Genomic DNA, 20,412 nt, shown 5'->3' with positions numbered 1-20,412 from the left:
ACCCTCCCAGACCTTGGAGGCACAGTTGTATTGTACCCAGTGTGCAGCGGTTGGCATGGAGACCTCCACCACAGACGAGACCAGCACAGTGGTTCCAGCACATTATCGCACTCAGGCCATTTTTGCAATGTCTAACCTCTCTGCAGCCTGTAAACCGGTGTTAAGCAGTCAATTTCCTCCCAGGTACAGGGAAAAAAAATCAACTTTGCCAGGAAGCAGCATTGTCATGGAGCCATCTCTCACGCCATTGCTCTGCAAGGAGAGCTCACCGGGGACCTGACCACAGCGCTCACATCCTCACATCACATCCTCCTGTTTTGAAAGGAAATGACAGGAACCTCAGTAGACTGCAGTGGGCCGGTTTAAGCAGGTGCTTCTGCAAGTAAAAAAAAAGTAGAAGAAGAAGAAAATGTCCTGCACTGAAAGCCTGTAAGCAAGTGATAGTAAGTTTGTAGCTTGGAAAAGGGTTAGGTAGCTGCAAACAGCATGTGGGCGCGTGCAAACCCAACTAAAAATCTGCAAAATGCTGAGGTCAAAGTGAAGCCTGGCATTTCATAAACAGTGAGAATACGCCAGGCACGCCTTCACTTTCAAGTCAGAGAGACTAATGCCCTGCAGAATACATCTCCTCTCCACCTTCATCAGCTTTAATGCTATTCTCTTTGAACAGGAAATAGAGGCATAGTGAGGTTTTTTAGGAGGCTGTAAATCATTGTGTATGAGCAGCTGTCATTCCCTTCCACTATGTATCCTGTTACTGGCAATTTTCTTTCTCCTGGGGACAAATAAGTGTATATTTTATTTTAATCCAGTCTAATCCAGATTTTTAATGTTCAACTATATGTTGTGGTAGATAAAGAAGTAAACATCTCGCATTAGTGAAGCTTGATCTTATTACTTTAAAGCTATTTAATTTATTAAAACTCATTAGCTTTAAGATATCATTAATGAAAATAATTACCAGTTTACATGAACATTGAAATGATCAGAATATCGATCTGTCCACGCTCTGAGCCACAGATGTTTATTTTTAGCATTAATGTTTGCCTTACAGGAATCGCTTTGGCAAAGTTATTGCCCTCTGTGTGTGTGTGTGTGTACGTGCAATGGAAGTTTGCATCTTTTCATACTTTCAGTCTTATCTCTTTGACATTTTCAGCCGTGCTAGTGGTTCTGCGGTTTGCTCGCGTCAGCATGTTGTTCGATCCATCCGCCACGCTGGTCCAGGCTGAAATATTTGCACAGACGTTTATGCCTCCCTCAGGAGGAATCTCCGACTCTCCCAGCATTAGGTCAAAATTTCAAACTCTTCCCAGCGCAACAATAACAACATTCCTACCACTGCACTGACAGCTGAATCGTAGCATGTCATGACACTCAGCTAAGACTGCAGAGCACAAAGACTTGTATATTTAAGCAAATCTTACACTTGCTTATCTCATAGCTACAAAAAAAAAAGTCTGTCTTTTGATCAGCTGGAAGAGGGCTAACTTTTCATAACTTGACTCTGTTGCTCTCCATCGGCGTCTCCACACAAAAACATCTCCTCACAACTCCAGATTGTAGTTTTCACTGACAACAATATTTATCACGATGTGAACTGAAATATTGTATTTTATTTGATGCTGATGCCATTTCTTTATTTATTTGAAATTACATGCTTGTCCTGAATTGTATGCATGGTGTAATTGAGAGGTTGAGATGGGTAATCGCTCCACTCTTTAACATCTTAAATCTGCCTCTCTGGCATGTCGTAGTTTATTTTGTCAAGTCAGGCACAGTACTGCATGGAATTGCATTTTTATGAATAGGGCTGAAGCACCGTACACAGCAATCAAGAGAGAGTGCAGCGATATTTCACCCTGACAGCATGAGTATGGTGCGGCGCTCCTCCAAGTGCCCACCCCTCCACACACACACTCACATAAACTACATCCAGCCATAAAGTATACCATCATGGCACTGGGGCAAATAAACACGTCTCCACATCCCTCTGAATAAAGGGATGCAGCCTGTGGATCAAATCTAACAAACAGATTACATTTCATTTATAATCTCATCCATCAGGATGTCTTCTGTGAGGATCTGGTCCACGCCACAGTGCTCTGGTGAAGATTTGGAGCGCACTCTCAGTTGGCCGGCATTGATAGTTCGTTAGGTTTTTAGGTACTGGGCTACATAAGTGAGACGGATGAGGTCTGTCAAAAACTGAGCTCATCAGATGCACACAAGCCAGATGAGACCTTGAAAGATATTCATAGCTACAGATCCATCCCGAGAGGTTCTGAGAAGCTTTGATTTCAGAGATGTTTTTCTGCATACATTGGCTGTAACAAGTGGTTTTGTGAGTTACCACTGTCATCTTCACAGCTTGAAGCAGTCTGGCCATTCTCCTTCAACCTTTGACATAAACAAGTAATTTTCACCCAAAAAACTGCAGCTCACTTGACATCTCTTTGTTGGATCACTCTCTGTAAACCCCAGAGATGGTTGTGTGGGTAAAAATCCCAGCAGTTTCTGAAATACTCACACCAGCTCATCTGACACCAACAACCACAGCACACTCAAAGCCACTTAAATCAACTTCAGCTCCGTTCTCATGCTCAGTTTGAACTTCAGCAGGTCGTCTTGACCACGTCTGTGTGCCTAAATGCACTGAGTTGCTGCCCTGTGATTGGCTGATTAAATATTTGTGTTTACTTATTGCGATAATTATTGCCATGTAACAGACATTATTCTTAAATAAGAAGCAGCGGTGTGCGAGTGACAGAAATATCACAAATATGCACAACACTGAATTATTCATCATAGTTCGTGTGCACACTAGTTTTGTTTCACTGCCCGTGCATGAGCCCTGTAAGGATTTATGACTGTTACTTATCAGTGACTATTCAGAATATATTAATGCACACCTGGATGGAGGACAGTCAAAACTGACTTAAATTACACTACACTTTATATTTTATAGGATTAAGTTCTAAACTAATTATTTTCAAAGTCCATAAACAAAACAGCCATATCTGATGCGTACTGTGTCCAATGGGGCTTTGACTCATATATCTATTACACAATTTGCTTCCCATTTCTATTCTGACCCACAACACAGAGGCAAGAGTTTAAGGTAATGCACGACTCACATATCAGCCACCTGACTAGCAAACTGCTCCCAAAATAGATACAAATCTTGCAGGAACCAGCTGACGGGGTCCCCGGGTCCCCTGTCCCAGTCGTAGTCTGCCAACCCGTGAAGCAAAGGCGGCGACTTCACATGATTTATGCAAGATTTCTTACCTTCTATCAAAGTCAAATACAATGAAAACTAAAATTCATTTTTCATAATTGGGTGAAGTCCCTGCCAAACTCTAAGTGGAGAAGGTAATCAGTAAATGTAATGTGAAAGACTTTATTACAGCTCCAATGGCAGGGACATCTATTATGTTTGAAAAAAAAAGAAAGAAAAAGGTCTCAGTATATAAAAGGAGTCAGACCAGTTAATCAATCCTTTCTGTCTACATTCACCAATTGATTTTTTATATCAGTACGATACCATGATAATGCACAAGTACATATTTTAAATCAAGCCCAGTGCTGCCAATAACAACAACAAAAAATTCCCAGTCCTCTATGCCCAAATCTCAAAAATCTGCGTATAACTGAGAGTCCCACAAGCAAAAGAACAAATAAAGCTTTACACAAATTGAAAAACGTATTTTAATTATGTCAATTACAGCAACGTTTTACATGAGGTCATTTGGGATTTTTGTCTTTGTTCATCCTTAAATACATAATTCATGAGACTGAAAGGCAAAGCATGAAGATTTCTCATGGAAATATAAATTAGCTTTTAATCATATTGTTCAATTTATTTTCCCAGAACATGCTACGAGCGTTTAAGCACTGCCTGCGTGTTTGCCGTCGGATAACTGGATGCGAGTGGGAAAGGTGGGTCGAACACTGCAGAAACAAAAAGTTTTCACTTGCAGGGCCTGGATGAGGTTTTCATGAAGTACACATGAATTCACTGAAACAGAAATGGCACAGTCCTCAAAAAAAAAAAAAAAACTTCGGCTGCACTTCTGTGGCTTTCGCGTGAGAAAGAACACATGAAGCGACTTTATATACGTTCGCTTACAAAAAAAGAAGTGTATCATGCATTTTGGCATTTAGGGAATTATCAAACTTCTTAAAGATAACAAATAGTTTGCAGATGTCTTTGCAAAAAGGCTTTAAAAAAAAAAAAAAAAAAGGTAAATATCTGAGATTGGAAGAATAATTTTCTGCCCGTTGGGGCAAATTATCAGCAGACCTGAATACATTCCATGACGCGCATGTTTCTTATAAATAGGCTTTCTGATCCAGCTTGAAATTTTGGCAGTTTGTTTTAAAGTGCTGTAAGAACACTGGGCTTAATGCGTGATATCAAAATTATTTTCATTATTTATTTATTTTTTAAAGAGGAGACATCAGTCCCATCACATTTTTACAACGGGAATCACCTGCTAACACCAGATGAACAAAAAAGAAAGCAAGTTAAAAAAACAAAACATGACACTTGGCATGAGATTTAAACCTAAGGAAGAGCTGTCATCCAACTGTAACCATATACATACTTACCACACGCATATACAGTGTTCCTGAGGACCAATTGTTGCAGTAAACTGTACTGCCCTCTTTCATTTTTGTTTCCCAAACAAATAAGATATATTCTACAATATAAAGACTACAAAAAAAGGAAATTCGAACGTACATACTTTGCAAATCATGTATAAACTGAAGTAGGTGCCCACAAGGAGAGGCACGGGTTTAATCTAGTTTTTAACTCTATACAGCTCATGCATTAAGAGACTCTGGAGACATCCAAATAAAACAAACAAACAAATAAAAAATTTTTTAAAAAAGACCTAAAAGGGGGAAAAAAATAATAATAATAAACAAGTTTCCCTAACACTAACTGATACATGATTGCCATTTGCAATATGTCAGCTTTCCAAAAATAACGGAGCCCTAATCTTACTGTTTTGGGTCAAGTAAGGACACACATTGAATATATTAATTCACTGTCATTTACAGTTTCCTTTTTTTGTGGGTTTTTTTTTTTGTTGTTGTTGTTTTTGCAAGGCTGGCTAGAAATCGAGGCTCAGTTCAGTTCATAAGATGGATGGAAGATAAAGAGTTCCCTCCTTAAATCCAGCAAGGCAGTTGAGATAAGCAGACTTGACATGTTTCGAGTAGGAAAAAAACCAAAAACAACTGAGCAAAACGTCACAAAGGGCGTCCTTGGTTACACGATGACTCCAGAGTGCTACCTGATAGGTGAACAGAGGGAGCTCAATAATGTCACATGGCTCACTTCGTCGCCACCTCCTTTAGGGGGGAGCAAACAAACAGAAGCAGCACAATGATTGGTCAGTTATTTGAATTGCTTCAAAAACTTGACAAATAAATATGACATCAGTATGATAATCAGTGTGACTGCAGTAAGCCAACAGATAACTCACCTGAGTGTCTTTTGGCTCTTGAATTGGTGGTTCATCGGTCTTCGGCTCAGCAGCAGGAGCTGTGCTGGCCATCTGTAAGCTCCTGGTGACGGGACCACCAACTCTCTCCCGTGTTCGAAGAGAGAACCGCTCCTCCTTCTTCACTTGTTGTTGCTGCTGCTGCTGCTGAGTTGTTGATGGCGGTGATGATGATGATGACTTGGCCTCCGTTAATCTCTTGGGTGCTGCCTCTTTGCCCATACGCTGCATTCTCATGGCTGGCCGTTGTGAAGCCTCGCTAGGAGTGTCCACGGCTGAAGGGGTGGGAGGTAAATACTGAACTTGGCCCTTTTTAGTTCTTTTGCTTGCAGGAACCAGAGCTGGGAAGGAGGCGGGCCTCTTTGGTCGGCCCACTGCGGCAGGGGTTTTCCCTTTTCTTGCCTGGAGACGTTCGGGGTCTGCACCACCGGAGCTACGAGCCCTGGTCTTTCCCAAAGGTTTAGATTCAGTGTCTGCGTGTGCTTCACCGTCAGATGCTTTTTTCCTCAGACTCGTGTTTTTATCTGCCACAGACCCTGGCTCTTTTTTCACCTCCGCGAGACCTCTTTTGCCCTTTTTAACAACGACAGGCTTCATGGGGCAGCTGACTGCCATGTGCTTAGTCAGACTCGCGGTATAAGTAAACACACGACTGCAGTGGGGGCAGACATTAGAGGTGTGCTCTTCTTCCACTTTGATGGCAGCCTTCTTTGCATTCGTGGCGGTTTTATTTTTCTGCGAAATTGCCTTCTGCACCAGCTCGTGTTTCTTCTTGCTCAGGGCACTCATTTTTGTTTTGCCAGTGTCTTGATTAAAGTTTAGTCTCTTTGGCTGACCCATTCTACGGAAAGCACTCTGGCCTGCAGCGGCTGCTGTGGGGGACGCCACTCCGTTTGGACTCTTCACTATTTGCTTGAGAGGGATGGGGTTTTTCTTGGGAGTGTAACGCTTTTTATCACTGGCGCTGGCACAGACCAGTATGTGTTGGTGCAGTTCGGGCATGTTGTCAAAGCTGTTGCCACACTTGGTGCAGCGAATGGCAGTGCTAAAAGTCTGTGGTATGTTGTGGGTGGTGAAGTTTGTAGCCGAGGCCACAGAGCCAGCATGGGAACGGCTATGATAAGGAAATGGGGGTGGTTTATAACTGGGGTAGTGCTGATTAATGCCAAGGCGGACATCAGGACCTTTAGGCTTCCCTCCTTCTGATGCCATGATCTTTATTGTAGTGTACAGCTCCTCATTGGGGTCCTCTGCCCCCTCCTCTGTATGATTTCCATTAACATCTGGCTCTTCTTTTAGTAAATGAGAGTCGCTGGGTGGCGCATTTTCATCAGCCATCTCAAGAGCTGGTGTTGAGGGACTGCTTTCCTCTTTGGCTCTGGAAGGATCGGTATAATTCTGTGGCCTAAGTTTCCCACTCTCTACAGTAGTATGTGAGCATGCTTCATTTGGATGCAGATCCTTCTGATGCTGCTGGAGGTTACAGAGAAAGGCAAACTCTTTGGAACAAATAGAGCACACAAAGATCTGGCCCACTCCATGTAGTGTCGTCCGATGAGCAAGCAGGGCTGGAGCGTCACCAAACAGCTGGACGCAAAACTCGCACTTGAACGGCCAGTCTGCGGCGTGCTCTACGATATGTCCGCTGAGCTCTTTGATGGAGCCAAACGGCTTTTCACACACATTACATACAAAAGTCTTGCAGTACGTCATGTCAATTTCCTCGGGCTCAGCAGTTTTATCAGTCGGTTCAGGGGCAGCAGGGAGAGCAGCAGCAGGCTGAGGAGAAGAGTCAAAGCCACACGGAGAGGCATGACTAGTACCCAATAACTCATCTATACAGTGCTCAGGTTCTTCTTTTATTGTAATCGGATGGGGAGACTGCGAAGCTTGTGATGAGGATGAATCATGTGAGTCAGAGGGAGCTTTTAAAGAGGATGAGGATTCTGGTTGGGACGAGATAGCAGCAAAGTCCGGTTTCTCAGTTTCAGAGACAGTGTCATGGTTCTGATTACCATTAGGCAGACTGTTGGAAGTTCCAGTCTGCGATACATCATCCTCTGTAGTGGGCATATCGACTGATTCTGCCTCTGGAGGGCTCGGTGTACTTGAGCCATTTGAGGGACCTTTAAGTGAAGTGTCTGGGGAATCCAGCAGCTCAGAGATGTGCTTCTCCTCCTCATCTTTGTTTTCCTCAGCTGAGAAGCTCTCCTCCTCCAAGTGGGATTTCTCTTCAATTGATCTCGGAGACATTTTTGGTGAGAGCACAGGCAGAGGCCTCAGCAAGGATGAGTCCGAAGGCTGAGAGAGAGGAGAACTAGGCATGGCTGGCGGAGAGGGTATGGTGGGTAGTACAGGCGGAGGTGGCGTCGGGGATGTGACACTAGAAGTCCCGGGTGAAGAGGGAGTCATGGTCATGGGGGTCAAAGATGGCGGAGAGGGGTTGGCTGAATCGGATCCAACATTAGGAGAGTGAGAAGGGAAAGAATTTATGTTTGCCAGAGTCGAGGGACCCTCATCTCCCGGCAAATTTAGACCAGCATACTCGTTCATTAGCACCTTTGCAAGCATGCTGGTGTTAGGCTTTCTCTTTTTGGTTAGTGGCTGTGGTGCTGCATTCCCCTTTGATTCGGGCTCACCTGTGGTCTTCCGATGGAAGCTTAAATCAAGAGCCGAATCCCCGAGCACTTTGTTCAAATTCTCACTCTTCTTGCTGACAGAGTTTGACAAATCCAAGGGCTGCTGATTACAGGAATTTCCTCCGCTACTAGAGGAAGGTTGGTTATGGGTGGCATTTCCAGAAGGGCTCAGAGTTTCCCTGTCATCTTTGTCCATCAGGCTCTCAGAAGGTGATGCGGTCTGGCTTTCCAGCTTCGGTACCTTAAGAGTGTATAAGCTTGCCACTTCAACTTTACCACTCTCATTTTTACTTGCAGGGCTGAGCTGCGGAGACGACGACGGAGGAGAAGCCGTTCTTCTTTTAAACTTCCCTGAAGACCCTTGCAGCGGCATGACGGACAGCTGCGAGGCTAGCTTATGGCTGTCTGTTATCAGAGTTACGGTTGATTTCTGGATGTCTTGCGCCTGAAGAAGCTGTTTGAGTTTCGGCGAGAGGTAAACGTTTTTCTCTCGCTGAAAAGCCGATGAATCAGTGGCCTGTTGAAACAGACCTCCCACTAACAAGTTGGATGAGGAAGATGTGGAAGACGATGATGAAGATGATGCTGAAGTTTCCGTCTCCACTTTAAGGCTGGGAATAAGGGGGGGTGTAGATGTTCTCCTTTTAGCTGCTGGCTGTCCAGTGTTGGAGGTTTGCTTTGTGTTAGTTGTTCTAGTCTCCACCTTCAGCGCTTGACTGATCTGAGTTGGGTTGAGGATGACGGTGTCCAGACCAAACAGAGCTGCAGATCTCGAGTCCACTTCTATCACTTCACAAGTACTCACTGCGCTCGTGGACACGATCTTGCCATCAATGTAGAAGCTCAAATTCTCAGAGATGTTTTTGGATATGTCAACCGCGTAATCGTCCCTGTCTGCCTCGTCTTCCGTGTCTGCACTGGGAACGTAGACGGTAGGAGGGCTCATGCTGGGGGACCCGTCAGGCTGCCGCGCTGCCTCTTGCTGCAGCATAGCTTTCCTTCGAACTCCTTTTGGTAACAAGTGTCGTTCATGTATTCTGCGTTGGTGTCTGCGCATGTTAGTGTGTGTGCCAAAGGCTTTATTGCAGTACTTGCAGGGGTGGAGTTCTTTTGACTCCCCGTTTTCATCCAACATAAAGGGACGGTCAACTTGAGGCCCCAACTCCTTTCTCTGCATATCAGAGTTGTGCAGCTGTCCTCCTGTAAACTGGGATCCTGTGGCTATATAGTGAGTAGTTGGGCTGGTGCAGTCAGGACTTGAATCTGTCTGCACCACAGGACTGGCAGGTCCAGCCAGATAGCCGGGCCTTTTCTTAGAGCCGCTCTCATGCCGTCTCTCGTGCCGCCGCCGTCCCACCTGTGAGCCAAAGGATTTATTGCAGTAGCGGCACTTGAAAAGTTGTGCTTGCTGGTTGCTCATAGCGTGAATGTGTATGTGACGCTCCAGGCCCTGTCTGGTGGCAAAGTGGCGCTCACAGTGCTGACAGGGATAGGGCTCTCCTTGTGGATCACCCTCAAGGTCACCATCAGGGTCAAGATCGGGATCAACCTCTGGCTCTCGTCCAGCTAGGGAGGAAGACTCCGACTTTACCTGTGCATCCCCGTGGCTTTCTTCGGGGCATGCTAGTTTGTTTAACATGGAATCAGTGACAGTTAAATGCAGAGCAGCTTCTGAGTCTTCCACATCATCACCATCCTCCTCCTCTTCCTCCTCTCCTTCTTCTTCTACTTCATCCTCCTCTTCATCCTCCTCCAAGTCTCCTCTGTCTGTTAATGCTGTTGACATGTCCTGTACATCTTTATGGTCAGTGCTTCCCAGTGAATGCGCCGTCTTGATTTCCTGCACGGATAACGGCGTCCCATCCTTCTCCGTCCCCTTCACTCCTGCAAAACATATCAAAATTAATCAAATGTTTTAAGTAGTTGCAACACACAGGTAGCAGTTAATAAAATAAATAAAATAAAATTGTTTAAATCAACTACTTCACAATAAGGAAACTTACCTCCTTCCCCATCCCACATCTCCTTGACAGTAGGTTTGGTTCCACTCGTTTTCTTGAATCCACCCAAACCAGCCTGTCTGGCTTTCTCCAGCAGCTTTCTTCTGGCTGCAAGTACAAACACACACACATCACTTTGTATAAAGCTCAATCACTGATCACACACTTTAGTCAAGAAAAGTTATCTTAGTATCTTGTAATATCCTTTCCTCTTGATATTTTTTATTGCTGCCAGATTACTTTAACTGACTTTAAGTTCTACACCAAAGTCAGCTCAAATATTTCCTCAGCGATTGCTCAGTTCTGTACAGCAAATCTTTCAGTTTGTACACACTATAATTTACAGGCATGATAAGCATGCAGATTACACTTAAATTGTATTCCAATTATGAGCTCATATGCATCAGTCATTTAAATGTGACAATTACCTAATGATTGAGGCTCACACTAAGCCCAATAGGACATATTTTGAATGCCGATGTCTAGTTTGACTCAGGAGTCTCCCCTGCACCTCCTTGTCACTGAAATGAGTCAAAAGGCCATCTGACCTGGCCTTCAAAGCCCAGTTCATAGCAGAGAAACACATGCTGCAGGTCAGGCATCTGACCAGCAGGGCCAGAGCCATTCTGCCAAATCCACAGCAGCTGCACCACTGCCCACTTTTGTACAATTTATCTTTGTGTACATTTGTGTAAACCATTTTTTTAATCCAGCAGTCACTCTACAAGTACACCACACGCAGGTTAGGGAATATGGATCATTGCTAATCCAAAGGCAGGATAGTTAATTTACTGAGGTTCACTTCACAGTACACTGGCATTAGGGGTCACAGCATACTGCCTGTAGAGTTGTATAGCTCCCAATCCTCAGATTTAATTTTTTCTGATGTTATAATGAAGGATTTGTGTTTCTGTCTGCTGAATGTAGCTATTAATTGCATGTTAATAGCAAGTCAAGTCATTTATAAGACTATATATCAAATGTGGGCAGATGTACTCCATTATACTGCACTGTACTCTTGTAATATTATACATTTACAGCAGAATATAAAGCAAAACAGTGCGCACTGACCAATTTTTGACATTGCACACAGCATATTTTTTAATCATTTTGCATTCTTTTTTGTAGTCATGTATTGATGACATCTCATGACAAGGTGAGAGCTTGCTGTCTTTTATGGAAATAACATGTTCAAAGTTCATGCTGGTAAATGGAAATGTGGCACACAACACAACAGCCAAGGTTACCGTTTCTTGGAATTTATCAGCTGCGCTGATGGTACTAGTGCTTACTTTCACGTTTTTATACGTTATTTATTTCAAAGTAAGTGAGGAGAGAAGGGGGAGAAGGCACAGAAGCAGTTTTGTGTGCTGCTACTCTTTGGTTTTGTTTTGATGTTGTGTCACGGAAAGTTTCTGTTTGCCAACCCGGAATATAACACTGCCTCGACCTTTTACATAGTGGATGCCTGTGTATTCACCGCCAGCGATGAGTTTTTAATAATAAAATTACCCTACACACACAGTTTCCCTTCTTTTCCTGCACACCGAGATGTCCGTGCGATCACACCTAGCCCTTTAGCTTACTGCTAGCACAGAACACCAAGTATGACAACTCGATGAACTGGTTATTCTGGACCCCAGCGATGTATCGCCCGATTTCAAACACTACATGCAAAAATACAACCGCGATATTTCAGCTTCTTACCCTTTCCTTAGATGGGCCCCTCGATCAGCCTCTGCTTGGATAAGGAAGCTGCTAGTTAGCTAACCTGCTATAGGCCATCATCAAGACGAGAGGCTCGCCGATGGATGGCTTTCACGCTTTAGGAACTCAAGGAAGGTCACATCCTCGACAACGTCAGGACCCAGATGAGGAAAAGCTGCTAAAAAAAGTTGCTCGGAGTCTCGCTTGAAAGCTAAACAAGTCATCTCACGGACCGTGTATAGCCACTTGGTCGGCGTTTAGAGCCAAATCAGCCGCTATGGGCGAACGTAAAGTCTGATACGAAAGTAAAGAAAAGCCCCGCACATCGCGACCGTTAACGTTAGCTTCCACTAGCCTTCCTTCATTTGTAGCTCGCTAGCTCGCCACTTACAACTTCGGCTGGGCTCCACAGCAAAACAATCCCCGGCTAATTTGCGTATCTGCCACAAGGGAGAAACAAAGCTCTTAAATGTCATCATGGTTATGAAGTAAAAGGCCTCACCTCGCCTCGCTCTGGCTGAATTTTTCCTGCTCAGACTGCTGGCCCTTTCTTCCTCTAGTGCAGCTGTTATCTCAGGGTTGTCTTCCACAGTGTACCACACCAGCAGCTCCTCTCCCGGCCCGATAGGCTGCAACAATGAGAGATGAGGTCGCCTACCAATCACAGACCGGCTTGCTGAGAGGCAACGGGGATATTTGGGCTACTGTGCATCTAATCTGTCTAAAGGCTTAGGGTATTTCACAGTGTTTTAAGAATAATCTCAATAGGAACAAGCATGCAACATATAACCTTTGTCATTTCAAAATTAACGCAGTTAATTACCACTTTATGAGGTTTATAAAGGCTTTATAAATCACACTACATCTAAACTTTCAAATTCAGTTTTTTGTAATAGTTCGAAGGGGTACCTTAGAGGATAATTACAGGTGTTACCGTCATTTGAGCCCTTTGTTTGGTAACCAATATAATGCTTTTGCTTTGAATGGTAAATGTACACCTGTACAATCCAATACTACTCACTGAGGTAGTACTTTTTAATAAAGCCCATTAGACATATAGACATTATTCATATCGAATATAAGAATGGGAAAGAAATGTGATCCAAGGTGGCATGGTTGCTGGTGGTTGATCCCCTTATTACAAAGCTCATATCATCTCAGACTGTTTTTGTTTTTTTTAAACATTACATTGAGTTCACTGTACTTAAATAGCCTCCACAGTCACCAGATCTCAATCCAGTAAAGCACCTGGGCAATGAATGTGTTGATATGGGAGATTCACATCATGGATGTGCAGCTAATGAGGTGTACCTACTGAACTGTCCAGTGAGTGCGTGCTACATTAGACTGTCATTACTTATTCATCAGTAATAATAAAATACACATACACACATACATATATATACACATACACACACATACATATATATACACATACACACACATACACACATATATATATATATATATATATATATATATATATATATATATATATATATATATATATATATATATATATATATATATATATATATATATATATACATACATACATACATACATACATATATATACACATACATACATATATATACATACATACATATATATACATACATACATACATACACATACACACATACATATATATACACATACACACACACACATACATATATATACACATACACATACACACATACATATATATACACACACATACATACACACACATACATACACACACATACATACATACACATACATACACACACATACATACATACACATACATACACACACATACATATATATATATATATATATATATATATATATATATATATATATATATATATATATATATATATATATATATATATATATATATACATACATACATATACATACATACATATATATACATACATACATACATACATACATACATACATATACACACACACATACATACATATACACACACACATACATACATATACACACACACATACATACATACATACATATACACACACACATACATACATATACACACACACATACATACATACATATATTCATGTTGCTGTAACAAATAAATACACTGAGTTTAAGTTTAGGGTTTGGGGGGGGAGGGTTTACTGTTAATTCTAATCCTCCAGAGAAACATCCAGACGGCTCGAGAGACACCATAGTGAGCCGCTACACTCCAGCAGAAAATCATTAATCAAAGAGAGGCAAATCAATTACACCTTTGCTTATATTTGTGGTTGATGATTAACAACAGCTGTTAAGTGACAGGTTACATCAACTCTGCAGAGAGCAAGAGGGCCAAAAACAATGTTCCCGGGTGTCTCAAGATCATCTAAGAAAAACCATCCAACCCTGAGGATCTTAATCAGCAGTACATTCATAGTCACACATGCAACGCGCTGACACGGGAATGTGTTTGACCTACCCTTAATACTTTGTAGTGAATGGCTCTGTTGATTTCCAGTGGGAAAAGATTCTGCTCTTCACTGGAGCGGGCCCAGTTAACGTATCGCAGCCAGTTCCCCTTCATGGGGTCTGTGGCATCGATACACATCCAGCCCCGTGTTGGGAAATAAACCTACAGAACACAAGCGGGAAGGTGACGTTTTAAAAAGCAAATAAATAAATAAATCTAAATCAGAAACAGAGATGCAGTGAAGAGTTTTTTAATTCTGTGCCTTGGAAAACTCCAAATGTTTATGTTAACTTGCTCACGGCACACAGAGGACTTCCTAAACTCTTTTGAACTACTGCTGCTTGATAAAGAATGCAGCTGGGCTCGTTATTAGCAAGTATCACAGAAAAAGGTGGCTATGCGCATTTTTAGGGAAAAGGAGCAAGGGGAGGGCTGCAACATACCTCCCACATGTAAATATTGCTGGTCACCTGGGACCTTTTCTTCTTCTCTCCAACAAACGGACCAAGCTTCTTGCCTTTAGGGATGACTCGTGTCGCCCAAACACCTGAAAATAATAAAAATAAAGAAATAAAAAGCAAAGACACCTTACTCATGCCACATCTGAGAGTTATATATTAATGCATTTATTAATAATGCATGGAAATATGTGAGCACACTTATAAAATAGAGCCACAACTGATATATTTTGGTAAACCTTAACAGTCTGTGTTGATAATCGTAAGGATAGGCATGATACGCCATGTAATAAACCTCAGTGAAGTCATTTTGTTTTGGGGGTGGGGGGGGGGGGGGGGGGTCATTTTAGGACTGATTTAGATGTTTAAATTCTAACTTTGTGCACAGAATAAATCAGTTAGCAGAAGCAGGAGATCCAATAATTATGCAACTATATTTCAACCCGGTGGATTTTGTGTCAGATAGGAGATCAAGGTGAGCAGTATCATATCCTGGTTTGTCCTTGCTTTGATTTTTCCCCACTCTTTGATCAGTTTCTTCATTATTATTTCATTGCATTTGCTCACTTTGATTTCAAATACAGATCAATACAACCCACGCTTCTTGATTTAATGCATGTTTGCATGTCCATATAATGTATCTGTCTAGCTGTAAAGCACGGGTGTTTAGCACCACGAGATGTTTATGCATCTAACAGACTCTTTGAAGGAGTAAGCATGCACGAGGCATGTTAGAAAAAAACACTCAAAGCCTTCGACTCAGATGACTCGCTTCATGTTTGTTTAAGTTCTGATTCAGTTATCATTTTCAAGTTTCACTTTCTGGCCCAGCCTGGTCTTGCTTTGCTCCACAATCATTGGTTGCTGGAAGTCTGTTTCAAGGTTATATAGCCGTGAGATTCAAATGAAACTCAACATGTTGCCAGTCCTAAAAGAAGTTGTTACAGTTATGAAATGAGACCGGCTACTCACCAATGCGGCTCTGATTTACAGCAGAAGGCCCCAGATTCAGATAGTCAGGCAAATCTTTCCACACATGAGCTGGAATTTCATTCAAAGACTCCACTGTACCTCCAGTAATAGCCATGGCCTGCAATAAGTGACATGAAGCAGCACTCGTTGATTGTCAAAAGCACCTGGCTCATTAAAACATCTGCAGTTATATTCTGCTGCGTTTTTACTTGTCTGTGCATAAAACTGAGATCCAATAGCAAATAAAAGCAAAACTTATGTCTAATTATCTATAGTGATCCATTTCCTGTTCTTAAAAAGAAACGGCTGTTATTTTTTCTGAAATGGAAGTTGCAGCATGTAAATCTGACCACAGGTAGACAGCATTTTGGAGATATTTCCTCGTCAGCTTCTGTTACAGAAGCCTCTTGTGGCTCTGAATAATTATGCAGCCATTTATATTCCCCAGATGCATAAGCAGCTAAAAGGTTTATGCTTCAGATTCAGTAAGGCTGATTTACAGGAATTTTAAAGAATAATTCTCAGTGGTATCACAATACAGCAGTATATTATGCATATGAAACAACCATTTTCTACAGACCTCAGTCAGTGTGCAACTGAGGCAAAAAAAGAAAGAAAAAACACCCATGAAGAGGCAAAAATCAGAGATTGTTTACTTGTATGTGTGTAATATTATTCCTTTTCAGTTTAATAATGTAGCTCTCAGGTTTAATCATCAGTGCCATTTGTTATTTCCACCCCTCCAAGTTTCTTCTTCAGCACAATCTGGTGCACTTCCGTTCATTTAGTAAGCATCATCTTAGTTCACTTAGAGCCTTGCAGGCAGCAGCTCTTTAACGCCTTTAGTATCAGTGGGCAGAAACTGTCACAATCATGCATACGCTGTGCAAGTTAACAGAAACTTTTCAAATTACACTCATAAAAAGTAAAAGATATTGAGGAAAAAAGCCAAAATAATCTTTTGCTTGTTGGCTTTAGAGGTGTTTTTTTCCTGTCTATTAACTAATCGCGGAATTAACTTTCAGCTTAGCAAATTAATCCTGCAACTATTTCCATAACAGGCACATACTGAGCTTTAAGTCTCTCGCTTTGTATCCCAACTGGCAGAAAAGCCATTTGTTAGGGACAGCAATAAGCAGCTGACCCATGTGTGGCTCTGTGGACCAGGCATACGCATTATTACACTCAATGCAATAAAGAGATATAAAACCCGAGCGGTTCACTAGCAGATATTTTGACCTTAACGACTGTAACGTGACAAAATGATGAGGCAGTGGCAGATAAATGGCATATCTGAGACAATAAACCTCACTGTCTCCACTTGAGGCACTCGAGCTTGAGCTATTGATGCCCCTTTAAAATAAAGGCTAAAATGCTTAACTTTTTATTGGCCAGTCGGTGTAGATTGATTATATATTTTTTCTTTTACTACCACCGGCGTTCCTGGAGTTGTGATCAGACATGTTTAAATCCCCCCTAGCTGAAGTTCAAGCTACAAACAGCAAGAGATTTTAAATTGGGGTGTGTGCGTAGAGCGCATTTTAAAGCGTTTTCTCTCAGATCGTCAAAGAAAAGAAAAGTTGATCCAAGCAAACAAAACTGACTGGAAGCCTTACACTAAAGCGCCTGAAAGATGCAGTTTATTGTTACCCTTGTAGGCAAACCGTCCGCTCCCCTTATTCTTCCCGATGCTGGCCGGGAGTAAGGTGGTTGGAGCGGTTTTTCTCCCTCAATATTTCCTGTCGTAAGGTGTTTGTTGGGTTTAGGATACTCATACGCGCACTTACCTGCTTTATTTCACCGGGAACTTGTGATTTTTGTGCTCTACCTGCTGTCAATCTGTTGAAAATGGTGGATGGAGGGCTTGAGTCGAAAGCCTTTTCAGTGACTCGAATCGCGGTGTAGTGGAGTTGGGAGAGGCAGCCTCTCAGACCCGTGCTCACACACACAGCGATGGGGCAAATATAATTCTCAAGTCAGCCTGCGAGGAAGGAGGGGGGTGTTTTGGTTTTCTTTCTTTCTTTTTCTTTTTTTTGTGGACGACCAGAGCAAGGCTCCCTTGCTCGCCTCTCTTGCGAGCAGTGGTCCAAGTCCTGTCCACACTGCAGCCTAACATGAAACCATGCCAATTAAGTACCTTGCCTAGATTAATCTGTGAGCATAATGGGCCTGTAGGCTGGTACCATCTGTGCAACCATGAATAGCAGAGAGGAACTCAATAAAAGCAGTGGAAATGCAGGCAGAAGGGTGTCAATGCGTCCTCTGTTTTTATGTATTTTTAATTTTAAGTAACTGAGCTGTTGCTTCCTTGTTGCCATATCTCTATTGCAGTTATTCTAAATCTAATAGGGCAGTATTTTAGAATTTAAATAATATACGTCATTTCAAAATGAGGGAGGTACATGGGGGGAAATGGGATTTAGTGTTTCCAAAAGCACAAGCACGTGTTGGTTAATTTATTTTGTTAAATTATTAAGTTTATTAAGATTTTATTTTTAACAGAATAATGTAGAAACAAGTTCAAATGAGAGCCGAGTGAAAACTTTTTCAGTAAAAGTAGACTTAATCAGAATCAGAATACGTTATTAATCCCTCAGGAAATTATGTATTGTGTGTGTATGTATTATGTATGTTAATTGAGGAAGCAAGGCCTTACAATAGCTGGTTTCATCAAAATCTGTATGAATATACATATCATTTTATATTGCATGATTCAGTCAGTCAGTCTGATTAAGTAAAATACAAGACAACCTTTTTTTTTTTTTTAGATCATTTAACACCTTATAGTCAAAGCGCTAGATCACCATAATGCTAAATTAATAATGAAAAAAAAGGGGCTGGGTGGGGGGTAAACAGCTAAAGCAAGCAACACAGTTTCATTTGTTGGACTTCCTGTTGGGCTGTAGTGTAACCTCACAGATATAGTAAGTGTACTGGTTCCTTTGGAGCAAACTGGGTAGACGTGACATTTCTCACTACTAACAGGAAGTGCCTGTGGCCACTAGAGGCTGCTGCGATACCACATACTGGTTGTCCATGTGGACGCTCCTGTACAAGCCTGCAGATCTGTGAACTGTGACTGTAGGAGATGGAACTGGGCTGGGGTCAGAGCAGCACTTTAAATTATAAGTACTGGCTGAGTTGTAACACTTGTGATCAGATGTGTAGGAAAATTTACCACCTCTCTCTGCACAGTGTAGATGTCTCTGTCTAATTTTAACAGGAATAAAAGGTAACACCGTTCCTGCTGTTAATGATCATGAAAGCATCTGCGTGGCAGCTTCTTAAGGTATGACCTTGTGCCCTTATTAGTGCACATAATTGCAATGCTTTTACTTGATCACTCAGTTCACCTCAGGACACTCAGCCAGAGTTTCTATTTTAACTGCACTTCCTCTTCCACCAATTTCATCTAGTTTAAAATATCTCAGAAATGCCGTTAGACAAGAGGAGTCACACTGTGAATCACCCAGGTCCTCACTTCACCTGCTTCTTCACCGGTGGTGACCGTGCGTTACGCAGATGTGCTGATTCATGTCTTCACCTCCACTACCCCACGGACACCTCCTGCACCACCCCGGTTCCCATGTCCACCACGTTGACAGCTGTTGCAGCTCCTCCTGCTTTTTATGACATCTTTCAGTCACCTCGTCCATCATCCTCCAGTGTTCTTGAACAAATCCTGCCAGATTTAATTAACTTTAAAAACAGAAGCATTTACCTTTAAAACAAGCTGAGGAAGCTGTCACTTTGCCAACGCTAAGGGGAAATATAATTACTGACAAAGAACTGGATAAACTGTCACTTTCAGTTTATTGTAAGTAATCAGTCTACGAGGGCAGATATCTAAGACTGGATTTCAAAGAGACAACTGCAGCTATGGAGCATAAATGATGACAGTAACAAATAAATGACGAAAGACATTTTAGTTATGTTGATTTCTCACATTGCAGCAGACAGAACATGTAATTAGAAACATCTGGATGGCATCCAGTCATTTCAAAGGTTTTGGGAGTTTTAGTTAAAGTGCAAGACAGCATAACAAGAGCAAATTTTGACACCTGATACAGACATAGCTAAGGTTTTTAAAAAGAAATAATAAACCACCGGATAGGAAAATATTAAAATATATACCTGATGCTTTGTTTGATGTTTGTTTCTATGATTTCTTCCTCTTCATAGCTGTCAGATCCTTTCATGGATGCACATAAAGTCACGTGAAAGTGGTGCTTGGATCAGAGTATGTGCATGACGGGATAAGCGGAACATTTGGTGATTAGAGGTGTTTTTAACACCACGTGAAAGAAAATATCCAGGATACCTGCAGCAAAAATAAATAAATAAATAAAATAAAAATGTAATAACTCCCAGTCAAATGGCTTATTCAGCTTTCAACTTTAACTACAATGATTAATTAAAAATATTTAGAAAACCTTATCAAATGCTTCCATTTACCCACACTCCTACATAATCCTGAAATAGCCAAATATTTATTACAGTTTATTCTCTCCTGTTCAATCAATGATCTCTGCTTATAATAACCAACAGCTAAACTTTGACAGAATCAGTAACTGAAAGACTACTGAAGCACAGTTTAGTTGTATTTCACATTAGTATTTCTATGAGCCAACGATGTCTGCAACATGCACTGTGGAGAGTGGAAGA

The 20,412-nt window shown here is 41.8% G+C and overlaps 1 protein-coding gene across 2 annotated transcripts; it reads right to left on the bottom strand.

The window, feature by feature from the left end:
- Positions 1–3,433: 3,433 nt before the first annotated feature.
- prdm2b (PR domain containing 2, with ZNF domain b) lies at positions 3,434–17,575 on the bottom strand. 2 transcript variants are annotated; one of them, XM_086292717.1, is made up of 8 exons: positions 17,535–17,575; positions 15,748–15,865; positions 14,761–14,864; positions 14,327–14,479; positions 12,365–12,491; positions 10,159–10,263; positions 5,499–10,039; positions 3,434–5,364 (listed from the first exon to the last, which is right to left on the bottom strand). In XM_086292717.1, exons 2-8 carry the CDS (start codon positions 15,860–15,862, stop codon positions 5,347–5,349), a joined length of 5,163 nt encoding a protein of 1,720 aa, XP_086148843.1. In that variant the 5' UTR covers positions 15,863–15,865; positions 17,535–17,575; the 3' UTR covers positions 3,434–5,346. The 2 variants fall into 2 exon arrangements, with proteins under 2 accessions (XP_086148843.1, XP_086148845.1); XM_086292719.1 differs by lacking the exons at positions 12,365–12,491; positions 14,327–14,479; positions 14,761–14,864; positions 15,748–15,865; positions 17,535–17,575 and adding an exon at positions 11,863–12,301 and having other exon boundaries at positions 3,436–5,364.
- Positions 17,576–20,412: the final 2,837 nt, after the last annotated feature.

The sequence above is a fragment of the Aulonocara sp. 'chitande type north' Nkhata Bay genome, linkage group LG5 (assembly GCF_057382095.1).
Source record: "Aulonocara sp. 'chitande type north' Nkhata Bay isolate Kocher_YH1m ecotype deep benthic linkage group LG5, A_spYH_male_GT1.1, whole genome shotgun sequence".
Taxonomy (NCBI): domain Eukaryota; kingdom Metazoa; phylum Chordata; class Actinopteri; order Cichliformes; family Cichlidae; genus Aulonocara; species Aulonocara sp. 'chitande type north' Nkhata Bay.
The sequence above is the reverse complement of the archived record's forward strand: the minus strand, read 5'-3'. Positions and strand labels throughout refer to the sequence as shown.

Coding starts and splice junctions, on each gene's coding strand:
- prdm2b (XM_086292717.1), bottom strand. CDS start 15,862: ATGGCTATTACTGGAGGTACAGTGGAGTCTTTGAATGAAATTCCAGCT. Junction 12,492..14,326: donor TTCACTACAAAGTATTAAGG/GTAGGTCAAACA, acceptor TCATTGTTGCAG/CCTATCGGGCCGGGAGAGGA. Junction 10,264..12,364: donor TTCAGCCAGAGCGAGGCGAG/GTGAGGCCTTTT, acceptor TTGTACTTGCAG/CCAGAAGAAAGCTGCTGGAG.